Genomic DNA, 15,215 nt, shown 5'->3' on the forward strand with positions numbered 1-15,215 from the left:
AAGTTAACTATTCTCAAATCACAAAATTAGTAAGAGGCAATGGTGAAACTTGCAACTAAGGTTACCTGAATACAAAGCTCATGTATGCTGTTGTTATTTCTAATATTATGCTTACTATCGTCCATAAAATTAATCTCATTAGATTAACTTAAATTTTGCTTTACCATATTTATAATACTTTAAATTCCTGAAATAGATTTTACCCAAACAAATGTTGGTAATTTAAAAAGTAAATATGACAGCACTTAAAAGATGAAAACCAGCTGGCCTAATAAACCCCCTTCTGACAATTCCTAACAGAGTAAATTTTAAAGAAATTAAAAATTTAAATGAAATTTTACATTTAAATTCTGATATAAGTAAATTCATTCTATATTTATATCAGGCATTCAATCATCTTTTGCAGAAAGAAACTAAAATGTTGAAAAGTAAAATAAAATCTCTAAATTTAATTTACCTCCATTAGAACAGTGTCATATTTTTTCCCATTGTGTTCCATAGTGCCCTTCTATTTAAAAGTTTTAGAGCAACTTAAAAAATATTTTCATGATTGGTAAGAATATTTTTTGAAATTATGCATTAGAAGACTATTAAAAAAGAAAATCATAATACTTTTATTCTAAAAGAAATTCCTATATAGAACCAGTTTAAATATTTCAGATTTTGAAAAATGTATTTCTAAAATACCTTTAAAAATCTTGAATGAAACTACAAAAACTATTGTTTTCAGATATTGAAATTAATTGACAAGTTCTGTGACTCCTCTATTACTGTGTATTCAATATTCCAACTTCAATAATTTTAGTTTTCTATTTAGAAATGATTAAATATCAGTGATATTGTAATACATAGAAATCTAAACAGATTACTGTAGTTAGACAAGAAGTTTTAAACAATTCAAAGAACAGTTTTAATACCTCTTTCATGCCTATTTTTATGTCAACATGTAAATAACTGCTAAGTTAATAACACTCTGTTGCATATTTTCAACCAAGAAAAAAATACAATAAAATAGTGATTTTGGCACCACTTTCAAATGGCTTTTACATAGAATACAAAACTAATTTAAATTCAAACTGTATGAAAAACAATACCACAGCTAAACAAATCATCTTGAAGCATAACATCACCATTATGTATTTGAAATGGGAAAGTTTATTTCAAAAGCAACAAAACCCTAATAATATTTAACACTGATTTTCAAATTGGTTGTGATTTGTTTATACAATGAATTAATGTAAAACCATGAAAATTGTACTGTATCAATATTTTCATACTTATTAATGTAATTGAAGAGTTTTTAAAGCTTGTAGTTTTTCAACACTTTTATGGTTTTATTTACACAAAGCATGTAAATGTACAGTACGAATTTCTAGTTCTTATATATCTCATCTTTGTCTCTCCCTCCTATCTCCTATTCATGCTCCCAGCTCAACTTATGCTAGTGAATATTCTTATGTAAGCAAAAACATTTTTCTTTTCCTCCTAGAAATTACACATTTATGTGTAAGAAAATTAAAGACAGTGGAGTAATTTGCTCTGTCCTTAACCAAATCACATCAGTGTTTGCCCTTGCTTAAATATCCATGTTAAAAATAAAGAATGCATTGTATTGATATATCAATTTTTTTGGCTTGCAAATACATTTGTAGTTTTACCTCCTTTCTCTTCAAGCCTTTGATTGTATTATCTTGTGGGAAAAATTCAATTTTTACTGTTAGTAGGTATTTCCAAAGCTACAGAAAGCTATTTTTTTTTCTTTGCTTATAACTAGACAAAATGTATATGGGATTGGAGGATATAAATTTCCTTGGAAGGAAAATTCCATCTATAAATTCTAGTGTCTTCTTTTGAAATATTCCTGTTAGGCGTGACAAAAAGAAAATAATAATAAAAGCATTTTCAGAGAACATCCCATTTTTATTCCTACATCCCTATGTGACAGGAAGGTTGAAGTTGTTACCAGCATTTTATAAGTAAGCACTTGTAGCTCAGGTGACAAAACTAGCAAAAGGCAGCATGAGGGCTAAGGTTGGTCTTAAGAGTTTTTAGCTCAATAATCACATCACAATGTGGCTCACACCTTTGCAAGATACTCAGTGAAAAGCTATGACCTAAATATGAAAAAGCACATTAACTAATATTACTGTTATAAGCCAAACAATTTGTAACTTATTTCAAAGTGGGAAATACGTATTAAACAACTTACTTACAAATATACTGAAACAGCTATCTCTGAAATAAAGGAATTTTCATGCAGGTCTACAATTGAGATGCAGGACAATTGTCAATAACGTGTCCATGGGTTTAGATTTTATTTTCAAACTCTTGACTTTATTCTGCTATACTGATCTACTTTCACCACTAGAAAAAATTTTTAAAGAAAAAAAAATTTATTAAATGCCATAAATCATGTAGGATGATGTATGTTTTTAGTGACATGCAAGTTTATATTTATTTAAAAGACAATCTCTACACGTAAATGCCAGTTATCATTTGTAAATGTTCCAATATTTTGTTGAAAAGAAACACAAATGAAGAATGAAGAAAATGAACCACAAATGCAATTCCAAACACAAAACGAATACTTCTAGAAGACAGTGAAGGGGGCTATGAGTCACATCTAACAAAAGCAAAGTCAGAATCCTAAAAAGTGTTTAGAATAATAATATGATAAAACAGAAGCTCAACAAAGCCATGTGCACAGGTCTGTGCTAGAATCATTTCATAACTTATGTAATTTTTGTACTCTAGCAGTTCATCTTTCAAGCACTCCTATAAAATATGGTATCAGGAGGGAAGACAGAAATAACAAGTAATACAAACTACAGTAACCAAAGCTTCTTAGAAAGACTTTTCCTTCTTTTCAGGAAAATAGTTTGATTAACTCAGAAACCTCTATTCCACGCTCTTTTTATTATAAAAATCACACTTTCTACAATTTTATTCCTTGCTTCACGATATATTAGATCAAAAAACAAAAAATTTCATTGACCATACCTTCTAGATTGGAGTTTCTCATTGTATGTTGTACAGATCGCCTACAACAGAATTTCTTAAAGGACAGGAGGAAGGGCATTCCTGTTGGAAAATGGTGATTCATGGGCTGTATTAAAATCTAATGAACCAAAAATTGGGGATACAGGGGACTGGAATTTTTATTTAAAATAAGCTTCTTAAGCAAACCAAATTTTGAGAATCATCCCTGAATAATTAATATTTCATGAAACATACTCATATTTGTGCAAATGTGAACTCCCAGGAACGTGCAGAGTCACTTTGTAAGTGGAGAAATTGATAAGCCATGAATGAATTAATTAATGGACTAATTGGGAGTTGAAGCAAAAATCTAAAAATTGTTTGGTTCTATATAGATGCCAATGTTCACTAGATTCACAGTTCTCTTAGAGCCCAAAGAGATCAAGTAATTAGAAAAATAAAAGATGTAATATTCCTAGTGCTGTATATTAATATGAATTAGTACTGTTCACATAGCAGGTGCATGTTATTTGCTGAATGAAAAAATGTGTCTGAGTGGATTTTCTCAAATGTTGCCATTGTAATCCAGAGAGACAAACACAGTGCTATTCAACTCCACTTAGAAGACACTTCAACCTGAACTTTCTTGGCATTTGTGAAGGCAAGGATGTCTCTAAAGCAAGCTGAAGTTAGAATTCAAAAATATAGGACCAAACTCTATAGCAGGGGCATTTCAGAGAATTTCTGTTACAATATACCACACAGCTCAACAGGAGTTAATATTTATTATTGAGCATGTGAAAGATATTTTCATACATCTGCGCAAAGTCCTAGTTTTTCAATTATATTAATTCATCTAGGGAACCTTTAAAATATATGTGCAGATTTTTTATAATGTTTGGGTAATTGTGGTCATCAACTCGCAATGTAATTACTGGAATTTCTGAGAATGTCTTGTATTTTAAAAAGAGAGCTACTTAGACTGAGATGATCTGGGCATTATTTTATTCAGTATGTTCTAGATTTCACTGACTTCAGTGGTCCTCAAAATTGCTATACCTTAACACTCCACAAATTTGGAATATTTTAATCTCTAATATGTACTAATTCCATACTAAGTTATTTTGGTACTATGCTGAATGAGTTTCTAAGCATTATTTAAAGGAACTTTACAGATAATATTAAAGGATCCACAAATTTAATTTTGGAAAGTTCTTGACTTTTTTAAAAGAATCTTTTCCACAAAGAATCTTCATTTTAAAGTGATAACTCTTCTATTATTCTGATATTCCCAATGATCAATACTCAAAGGAAACAAAGTTTATATGTGCTTTAGACTAGTTTACATACTTAATATTATTAGAATATAAGTATAAAGATAGGTAGGTAGATAGATTTTTTTTTAATATTTAAGTTTTTCTCCCATCTTTTTCTAACATCATTGAATGACAGCATCCATTTTTCATTAAGTGAAATACATGTTTTTATTCTGCAAATATGGGTGCTTTCTGCTATTAAGTTTATGTTTTACATAATCTGGTAGGATATTAGGGTTTTAGAAATTTAGAAATTACTGTATTCTGCAAAGAATACCAGTATAATTATACTTGTTCTTAATTACTAAATTAAAAACAAATAAAATACATTTGTAATCACCTTGTTTGCTTTTGGTAATACAATGTTAGTTTTAATTTTTATATGATTATTTAATTATATTTGTATGATTATCCTTTCTAAGACCAGAAAGTATAAATCATGACTAATGCTGTTTTCCTTTTTTAGCATCTCTGGAATGTGGTTTTTAGATATTTGCCTCATCATCAATTCTGAGAAAGCCAAAAAAAAAATTTTTTAAGTAATATACTAAAATGTGTAAGAATAATACTTGTGCCTTTCAAATAATTCTGATATTTTCAAGGGAGTATAAATTATATAGAAGATAATCAAACACATAATTGAAATTAGCACTTCATCAAGAAAAAAATAAAAAATTCATGTAAGGAAAATGAGCTTACAGTTACAAGCTGAAATATCTTTTATATTAGTGAAGTTCCTCAAATTTTCTGTGAAAGTTAATGAACTAAAAGATACATATAGGCTTTTTATAAATCCCTTGCTGTACCATTGTAATTTGTCTTTCTACTTTTAAAAATTTATTGATTTTAATAACTTCCAAAAATATGCAAATTTAATCATTGTGATCATTAATTTCCAGCATAGTTACTAAAATATTTGGGAATATCTTATATTTGAAGATGAGAACTACTTACTTTGAGATGAGTTGGCAGATACTTTATTCAATGTCTTCTGTAATTAGAGCACCAATTTCAGTGGTGTTTAAATTATTATATCTTAAAATTCCAGAAATTTGGATATTTTATTCTCTGGTATATATTAACTCCATATTAAACTACTTTTGTGCTATGAATTTAAAAGTAGTATTTAAAGCAATCTTACGGTATTTAATCTATTTAAAAAATTATAGATGCTGTATGTACTATATTTTCACATGCCCAATACACTTGGTAGAAATCCAAAAACACACAATTAAACAACCGTGAATAATTAAATATTAACCAATATGTATTATCAGTGCCAGACTCCTTAACAAACAAATTAAGGTAAGAAGTTTTACTGACTTCTACTTATTAACTGAAAGGCTTCTTTTCCCCTTTCAGCCAATTTTACTGAAGAACAATCCTTTGTTACACTATCATTAACTAATAATTATACTTCTCATTTATTTATCACTTCACAAAGTGTACAGACTACTCTCATGCACAATAAATTTTTCAGCCAGTTATACCCGATATAGACAAGTTATACACTGAAAACAGTTATAGCAAACTCATTCTACACAATGTTGCAGATTTGCAAAAGATATTTTAAATACCAGATGTCTCTTGCTTTTTACAATGATTCTTTGTACTAAAATTTGATTTCAAATAATTTTCAGGAACTCAGCATTTGTATTTTCCTCAAATATGTACAATTGCATATGTTTCTCTGGGATCAGGGTTTCAAAAAATATGGTCTTAAAATTTTTTAACAATGAACAATATGATTGAAATATAATATTAAAAGGGCATTATATAGTTTCTAAATTGATTTAGCAATATCACATCAATTGATTAGTTGTAGGGATTGAAATCTACTGGGAAATTAATAGAGATGTATAGGGCTATTGAAGATGTCAGGTCTTAAAATTGAATAACTTAATAATCATTTTACTTTACACCCATACTCATCCATATTAATCATTCATCCATTACTATATCATGATTGAAAAAAATTTTAACTTTTGTATTAACTGAAATTTTTCATGTACACTATTTGATTTCATATAAGAGATTAACCATCATCTTAGATAAATGCATAAGTAAAATTATGTCATGAATTTATATATACTACTTTTGAAGAAAACTGAGCCTATATTTTAAATATAAATTTTCTAAATAATTGAATGGATAGGTATACTTGGATCTTAAAGACAAATATATTTCACATCCAAATACCATTTTACATAATTAATGAACTTCTGGGCAAAACAATCTTTTGGATACAATTTTCTGCTATATGACCTTTGTTCACCGAGACAACTAGGCAACACAATTGCATATGGGATTATTTTAGAGGATAGCCCAGTGGACTTGGGACATTCCATGTCATGGCAGAGAAATCTCATAATCTAGAGACCAGCATTAGTATTCTACAGCTGCCTATGCTGAGATATGTGGAGTTACATGGAGAAAGTCCAAACTTTCAAATATTTCTCATTCTTAAATTTTCTCAGATCACAGACTAAAATATCTAAATGAAAAAAAAAAAAATGAAGACCAGCTATTAACTGTTCACACTAGATAGTCTCCAAAACCTAACAGTCTGGTCTTTAACTTCGGAGACTGGAAACTTCAGAGGAGCTGAGATCTAGGGTGTACCAGCACAGAGTGACACCTGAGTTTTCTTAAGGAACTCCTCAATATCACTGAAGTTTATGATTTCCTCCACTCTGATGAGATACTCCTGAGGCTATCAGGAAATCCAAAGTGATTTGGAGCATGCCTGGATTTCTTCAAAAGATTATCTTTGCAAGTTAAGGATAACTGCCTTCCTGTAGATATCAGTTGACCAAGAGCTGTCATGTAAAGGAAAGGAGAGAGAGAACACTATCGGCACGAACCAATGTTGATGTACCAAAGCCAACACTGATGTTATGTGAACAACCTCCTGGCCCTTCCATTGACAGTCATGGTTCAACACTTGCCCCCTTCACTGTTACTGACCAAAGCAAAGGAACAATTTATAGGCACAGTTATGGAGCACAACAGCAAAAGAGTCCATTCCTGCAAGTGCAAACCTACAAGGGTAATGACCACACTCTGCCTGCTGAACTTCCATCTACTTGTCCTCCAGAACTCAGCTCACCACTGGAATCAGTTTCTCTATGAAACATTCCCTGGTCACTACCCCTATCTCCTCATTAGGTGTTATCCCTACATTAAACTGTGTGCTTAATCAAATTAGCACCTGTAGCAAAAACTACTAGAATGATGTATTTACATTTTTATCTCAAATACTAGAAATGTAAAGTTCCTGCAAACAGGACCCATGATTATTTTATTTTTACGTCCCTAGGACTGAGCTCAGTGCTTAGCACATGGTAAGTGCTTAGTAAACATTGGCTAAATTGAAGCTGAATGAGGGTACCACAACATCTGGCACATCCACCACATTAGTGATTTGGAGGTGGGGAGATGAGATTCCTTAAAAAACACCCAGACTTCATTGTTCTTAACAGAAAAGAAAAAAAAAAGATGAACAGCATGAAGTGAAAATGCCATGACAGTCTCCTCAATGCTAGAATGAATGCAATATTATAATATCAGAAAACGTCAGTGACCTTGCCATTACTAAGGAAATAACACCTTTGTAGGACTATGCAAGGAGACCTATACCATTTTTTATCATGATAATATTTTACTGCCATAAACACTTAAAACCCAGGAAGCTGTTTAGAAAAAAAATTTTTTCAAATGTCTATGTTTCTGAGACTACTTATTCTATGTTAAACTTATTTGCAGCTTTCATTCAAATGATTACATTATTTATTTTCTGGGACTCCTTATTCTATGTTAAACTAATTCAGAGCTTTCAAATGATTATATTAATTATTCACTTTAGTACATGGTTATGAAATATTTGGGAATTGTTTTAATGACTTAGAATAAAAAGAAAGTTCAATTTTAAAAAACTGCTATCCAAAGATTTATGGTAAAATAAAAAACATAAATTTACTTCATTTAAGATATAAAGGGTTCCCTACATACAACACTAATAAGGATTTTCATGAAAATAACAAGCCTATAAAAACATTGAAATCTTACAAACTCTCCTATAACTTATGGAAGACATAAAACACTAATTTACTATCTGCTTCTCTATATTTACTGCATTTTTCTAAAACATCTTTGAAACAGCAGGGGAACATCTTGGGATGAGGGCTGAAATATGTATTTTGGGTATATTTTATAGACAAAAGATGTGATCAAGAAAATCATAATCAGAGAATAAAGCAGACAGACTTGAATTTTTATCACAATTGCACATGGAATAAAGCTTGAGTAGAGTCAGAAGGTAAAGTGCTGCATATACAAAGCACAAAATACAGTCTAATAAATACGTCACATGCTTGGTGATTTCACCTTAGTTCTTACATGCAACTTCATGAAAGGCTAATGTATAAAGTCTGTGTTAAATGATTTCTTTCCCCTAAGACAAAACTACTCAGAAACTTTAAAATCTCTTAATCACTACACATTTTTACAATGCCAAAGAAGAAAAAAAAGAGAAATTATTAATTTTTAAAATTACCCAGCAATTCCATTGCATCATCTTCATTATCAATATCTTCTTCTGTTACAGATGGGGTAGGGCTGTGGAGAGACTCAAAAGAATCTTGAGAGAGCATTGCTGCCAGAAGTTTCTTATGTTGCTGCTGCTGCTGTTTTAATCCTTTAGTCTTGGGCTCCACCTTTAAGCTGAAGAAATATTTCCATGTTAGTTTTGAATAATGACAACTCTATCAATTAGCTGTGGTAAATAAAGAAACCTACAACCAAATTTTCATTCGATTATTTTGCTATATAAAATTATACTCATATTAGTAATATTTTCCCTAAGGATAACAGAAATATAGACTGTCTTCTTTCCTAGATATCCTTTGGTACCTCATTAACCAACTCCCAAGTGGGTATAGGTGAGATATATGGCAAACTGACACTCCTGCCCCATTTAAGGAGGGAGGTGATAATCAGCTCCTACCAGTTGTCACCATGTCGTAATGCAGGCCCACTGTTAATGGATTTTTAAAAATTTTTTTAGAAAGAGGAAGCAGAAAGTCCAGATTATTATGTGAAATTCCTTGACTTACAAACAAATCCATTTGAAACAAAATGAATGTAATGGGATAACTATTTTAACATACTATGACAAGATTATTTTTTAAAAGATGTTATTTATTTATTTGAGAGAAAGAGAAAGAGCACAAGTGAAGTGGAGGGGCAGGGGGAGAGGGAGAAGCAGACTTTTCACTTAGCAGGGAGCGCAGCGTGGGGATTGATCCCTGGACACCAAGATCATGACCTGAGCCAAAGGCAGAAAGCTTAACCGACTAAGCCACCCAGGCACCCTTGACAAGATTATTTTAAATGAAAATTTTAATTTCTTTTTTAAAAAAAGATTATTTATTTGAGAGAGAGCACGAGCAGGGGGAGAGGTAGAGAGAGAATCCTCAAGCAGACTCCCCACTGAGCACGGAGTGTGACATAGGGCTCAACCCAGGGCCCTAAAATCATGATCTGAGTTGCAATCAAGAGTCTGCTGCTTAACCACCTGAGCCACCCACATACCAGAAAATTTTAATTTCTGATTAAAATAAATTTCCTCATTTTCCTATCATGCTGCCTAGATCTTGGGGTAGGATGAGGTAAAAGAAAGGATGGATCCAGAACTGGCAATTAAATGTTTCTCAGTTTCTTCCAGTCTAGAGAGTCTTTGTAAATTTGGAAGAGTTTCTTTGTGATAAAGCTGGGCTCCTTTGGGCAAATGCTGTCTTTCATGGTCTCTCTCCCCCAACTTCTCGAGATGGTATCTGACTGGACAACTTACAAGTCCAAACAACAATCATAAATAGTTTCAAAAACTGTCCCAAAGTTCTTTTCTTCTCTGCAATCCAATTTCTTTTCATGTTATTGCCCAAAGGAAGGAAATGCCAAATGCCACCCCATAAAAGAAAAACACATGATGTAGAGGAAGTCTTCCCCAGGCAGGATGGAAAGATAACCTTTTTTAAAGGTATTCAGAAGGAAGGCCCATAAGGCAAGTGGGTTAAATGTATTGTCCCCACTGCCACCAGGCCAAAATGCAGAGGAAGCTTGGTAAAAAACAAAAACAAAATTTTTGAAACTTTTTCAGGGCACATATCAGAACATTTCAAGCTGTCTTAATAGAAGTACCAGGTTCAACACTGTTTAAGAAGAGGATGGAAACAGCAAAATGACATTGTATGTCATCAGTGGGCAAAGATCAATCAGCCCCACCTCACTGGTTCACCTCCAAGTTACGGTGAATATGTTAGAGAAGGTCAGAGGAAATAGGGAGAAAAAAGCACTTATTTTTACATGTTAATGTTAGTTAATAAATGTAGAAGGAATGACAGAATTAGAAAATCACCATTTGGCAACCACCGACATTATAGTAACTGTTCAGGCAAGAATGATCAGTGGATACTAATGTCCTTTGCTGAAAGATTGTTAGGGGAGGTGGACAATAAAAAATCTCAAGGTGTTTTCAACAAATCACTAACATTTTTAATCAATTTTTTGGCTCTGATATAATTATAGATTTACATGTTGTTCTAAGAAATAATACAGAGAGATCCTGTGCACTCTTTACACTGTTTCCTTCAATACATTATCTTATAAAACTATAGTGCAATATTATAACCAGGATCCTGACAATAATATGATTCTCCAATCTTATTCAGATTTCCCATTTTAATTGTACTCATTTGTGTGTGTATGCCCATGTGTCTATTTAGTTCTAGATAACTTTAGTACTTGTGTAGGTTTGTGTATCACATATCCATCACCAGAATCAACATACAGACCATTTCAAACACCACAAGGCTCTTTTCTAACCACTCCTGCTTTCCTCCATATGTCTTCTTCCCCGTCTCTAATCCCTGGCAACCACTAGTCTATTCTCCATTCTTTTATTTTTGTCATTTCAAGAATATTATATAAATGGGATCATACAATTTTAAGACTGGCTTTTTTCAGGCAGTCTAAATCCCTGGAGATTCACTCATGCTGTCGCATGTATCAATAATCCATTCCTTTTCTTAGCTATGTAGTATTCCATGGCATGGATATACTTCAGTTCATCTAACCATTCACACATTGAAGGACACCTCAGTTAAGTTTTTTAGCTATTATGATGGAGTTGCTATGAACATTCGTATACGTGCTTTTGTGTGAACATAAGTTTTCATTTATTTGAGACAAGTGCCCAAGGGTGCAACTGCTGGGTCATATGGTATTTGCATGGTTAGTTTTATATAAAACTCCCATATTGTTTTCCAGAGTGACTATGACATTTACATTCCTGGAAGGGTCATTAGTTGAACATGAGAAGTGCTGGAGGTTTGAGGAGACAAGAAAAGGCATGCAATCATCGTTGAGGAGCATGGACATGTGAACAGACTAGGTGAATGCAGAGTACCTGTGGGCAGGATCAATGACCTCCTGAAGTTTGGTGGTTATGAATTCACAGTGATACCAGTCAGTGTGGCCATGTGTTCTTCTCCAGTCTATGCCAGTTCAGCCACAGAATAGGCAAAGAATTAGATTTAAATAGGATAGTTTTACCACACAAGAGAAATAAAGGACAAGAGAGGTAAGGGAACTAGCGTATATTCAATAAAAAGATCACAATAATGAGCCAGAAATAAAAACTGGATGAGTGGCAAGGAAAACTCAGTGGAACCAGCATATTTGGGTCCCAGTAAATTACTGCTGGGTACCACAGGGAATGAACTAGAAAGACAGGTGTAGTAGCCAGAGTGAAATATATAGATACTGACATTAGGGTTTGCAGTTCATAATAATGAGGCCTAGATATAACAGAGGGAATAAGTGACTGAAGTAGGTGGAATTCAGGATCAGTGGTGAAGAGTAGGCAAAGGAAGCAGAGGCTAGGTTTGGGGAAGAATCATCAATGTGAGATACTAACTCCATCAAGATAGGAAGGGTGTTGGGGAAAGTGACAGTTGAGCCAGATGCTTGCGTATTTAGGAAAAAGGGAATGACCTGGGAATTGATAAATTATTGCTACAAGAAGTGGTGGAAGATTACCATGTGTAAAACATGAAATTCAGAGCCAGAGGCTTTTTTAGGGGGAAGGGAGACAGCAAGGTCTGCAAGCAGGAAAGGGGAGCAAGGATGACACCTTCCTCTTTTCCAGCTCTGTAACATATAGACTGTAGAAGTGAAAACTACAACATTAGAGAGAAAATAGCACCCTGCCTCAGGGAAGCAGGGCTCTTACTGCAGACAAGTGGTAAGTGGGATGAAGAGGGGTGGGGTGTAGGGTCTTTCTATGAACACTTAGGGTTCTGGGCCCCCTCTCATCCTGACTTCAAACCTAAACTTTAATGATAAGGGGATTCTTAGAACTCCTTTCTGAAGAAAGCTGGCATAGCAAAGCATTTAAGGGCACAGAATTTGCAGGGAGAGAGACTGGCTCAGCTACTTAATAGTTGTACAATCTTGGGACAGTGATGCAACTCCTTTGGGACTTAGCTTCCTTATGCCTAAAATACAGATAATGTTTCATGAGGATGAAATGAAGTAAGAGATATAAAGCACACACAGCAGCCACTAAATGGTAACTAATATCATTATGTGCTCAACGAACACAATGTGCAGGATCCTAGATATTTACATGTCTTTCCTTAAGCAGTAATATCCCACACAGAAAGAAAGGGAATCAGAAAGGGGCTGTAGGTAGAAGAAGAGCAGTTAATACTTCAGTGAAACTACAGATAAAAGGCTGGTATCTAAGATCTATAAAGAACTTCTCAAACTCAATACACGAGAAACAAATAAATAAAAAAATGGGCAGAAGATACGAACAGACACTTTTCCAATGAAGACATACAAATGGCTAACAGACACATGAAAAAATGTTCAAAATCAGTAGCCATCAGGGAAATTCAAATCAAAACCACCTTGAGATACCACCTTACATCAGTTAGAATGGCAAAAATGGACAAGGCAGGAAACAACAAATGTTGGAGAGGATGTGGAGAAAGGGGATCCCTCCTACATTGTTGGTGGGAATGCAAGTTGGTACAGCCACTATGGAAAACAGTGTGGAGGTCCCTTAAAAAGTTAAAAATAGAGCTACCCTATGACCCAGCAATTGCACTACTGGGTATTTACCCCAAAGACACAGATGTAGTGAAGAGAAGGGCCATATGCACCCCAATGTTCGTAGCAGCATTGTCCTCAATAGCTAAATTGTGGAAGGAGCCGAGATGCCCTTCAACAGACGAATGGATAAAGAAGATGTGGCCCATATATACAATGGAATATTCCTCAGCCTTTGGAAAGAATGATTACCCAACATTTGCAGCAACATGGACGGGACTGGAGGAGATTATGCTAAGTGAAATAAATCTAGCAGAGAAAGACAATTATCATATGGTTTCACTCATTTATGGAACATAAGAAATAGCAGGAAGATCAGTAGGCAAAGGAAGGGAAGAATGAAGAGGGGGTAAACAGAAGGGGGAATGAACCACGAGAGACTACAGACTCTGGGAAACAAACTGAGGGCTTCAGAGGGGAATGGGCTAGCCCAGTGATGGGTATTAAGGAGGGCACGCATTGCATGGAGCACTGGGTGTTATATGCAAACAATGAATCATGGAACACTACATCGAAAACTAATGATGTACTGTATGGTGACGAACATAACATAATAAAAAATTAAAAAGAAAAAAAATACTTCAATGTGGTGTTAATACACTCTAGGAACTACATTTTACTTTGGTTCAAAAAGATAAATTCTAAACTAGATCAGATGGAAAAGGATGGCTTAATGTCCACCCCCCCACCTCAGCTTACCTCTCCAGGTGGAAACTTCCTCCCCCTCCTGATGGCCTGCATTCTGACCATTTGTTTCCCTCCTCCTGACCCCACTCTCCCCTGGGTGCCTGACCCTGCTGTATTTTGTTTCATGTTCTTGCTTCTGAACACAGGTTAGTAAGTATTAGTTTTATCTGACCCCAGGTGCTCTTTTGGTGGAAAACTGGATTATTCCTCTCTTGACCAATCTCCTAAGCTTGTTTAGTTCACCATTGCAGCCTAGCAGGTAGAATCGGCCCTTCTTCTCAACTCTAGTCAGAAATTACAGGACTCTCTTTGCAATAAGGCCCAGGTTCTTGAAGAGATCATAAAAAGTTTCACACTGAATTGTTGCATTTTGGTTTATGTATAAGAGCTCTTTTTGTTTTACATGTCTAGATGTGATGTTTTTATAATTAATTTAGCAGACATTTATTAAGTGCTTTTTATATACCAGGGATTGTAGCTGTACTACAGAAATAAGACATATTTCCTTGTCATTCTCCTCATTTGAAAGTCTGTACTTTGAAAAAAGAAAAAAAAGAAAGTAAGTACTTTGAATCTAGGATGTTCTTTTTCATATTGTTTTCACCCAGTATCTAGCATAAATTCATTTTTTCTTCCTGAACCCCATTATTAACACACTAAATAAAGTAAGAATTAATTTAAGAAGATGTATTTGAGTCTTCCAACTTGACAGATATGAAAATCGAGGGAAATATATTGGTAGTGAAACAGAAAAAGGAAAACTATGTAGATTGGGATGTCGAAGATAAGGAACAAATGGCAGATTATAAATGCATAACTCCTATTCAACAACGAAAAATGACCAAGATCATTTCATGAAGGTTGAAGCAAGTGTCTTCCCGAGTCTCATTAAAATACATGGTTTGGTCATGAAGATAGTGCTAGGCTATGAGTCCTAGACACTAAGTCCAAAATGTTGCCTGTCTCATAAGAGACCACCTATGAGTCTATTAGTCCATAGGTAACTAGCAATGTGTTTCATAAAATAATAACTTGAGTTAGGATATGTATTTCTTAAAG

The 15,215-nt window shown here is 33.7% G+C and overlaps 1 protein-coding gene across 3 annotated transcripts in view; it reads right to left on the reverse strand.

The window, feature by feature from the left end:
* Positions 1 to 15,215, reverse strand: part of C9H8orf34 (chromosome 9 C8orf34 homolog) — a 330,423-nt gene that overhangs the window by 186,335 nt on the left and 128,873 nt on the right. Inside the window, exons 7-8 of one of the 3 annotated variants that reach the window (XM_087864838.1) lie at positions 8,851 to 9,017; positions 1,238 to 3,081 (exon numbers count right to left, since the gene is read on the reverse strand). In XM_087864838.1, coding sequence (XP_087720964.1) covers positions 2,966 to 3,081; positions 8,851 to 9,017 — 283 coding nt within the window. In that variant the 3' untranslated portion in view covers positions 1,238 to 2,965. Of the gene's footprint in view, positions 1 to 1,237; positions 3,082 to 8,833; positions 9,018 to 15,215 lie in introns of those variants that run through there. The other 2 variants (XM_087864837.1, XM_045810166.2) reach the window with 2 other exon arrangements.

The sequence above is a fragment of the Ursus americanus genome, chromosome 9, assembly GCF_024610735.1.
Source record: "Ursus americanus isolate L20-20 chromosome 9, mUrsAme1.1.p, whole genome shotgun sequence".
In the NCBI taxonomy this organism is placed as follows: domain Eukaryota; kingdom Metazoa; phylum Chordata; class Mammalia; order Carnivora; family Ursidae; genus Ursus; species Ursus americanus.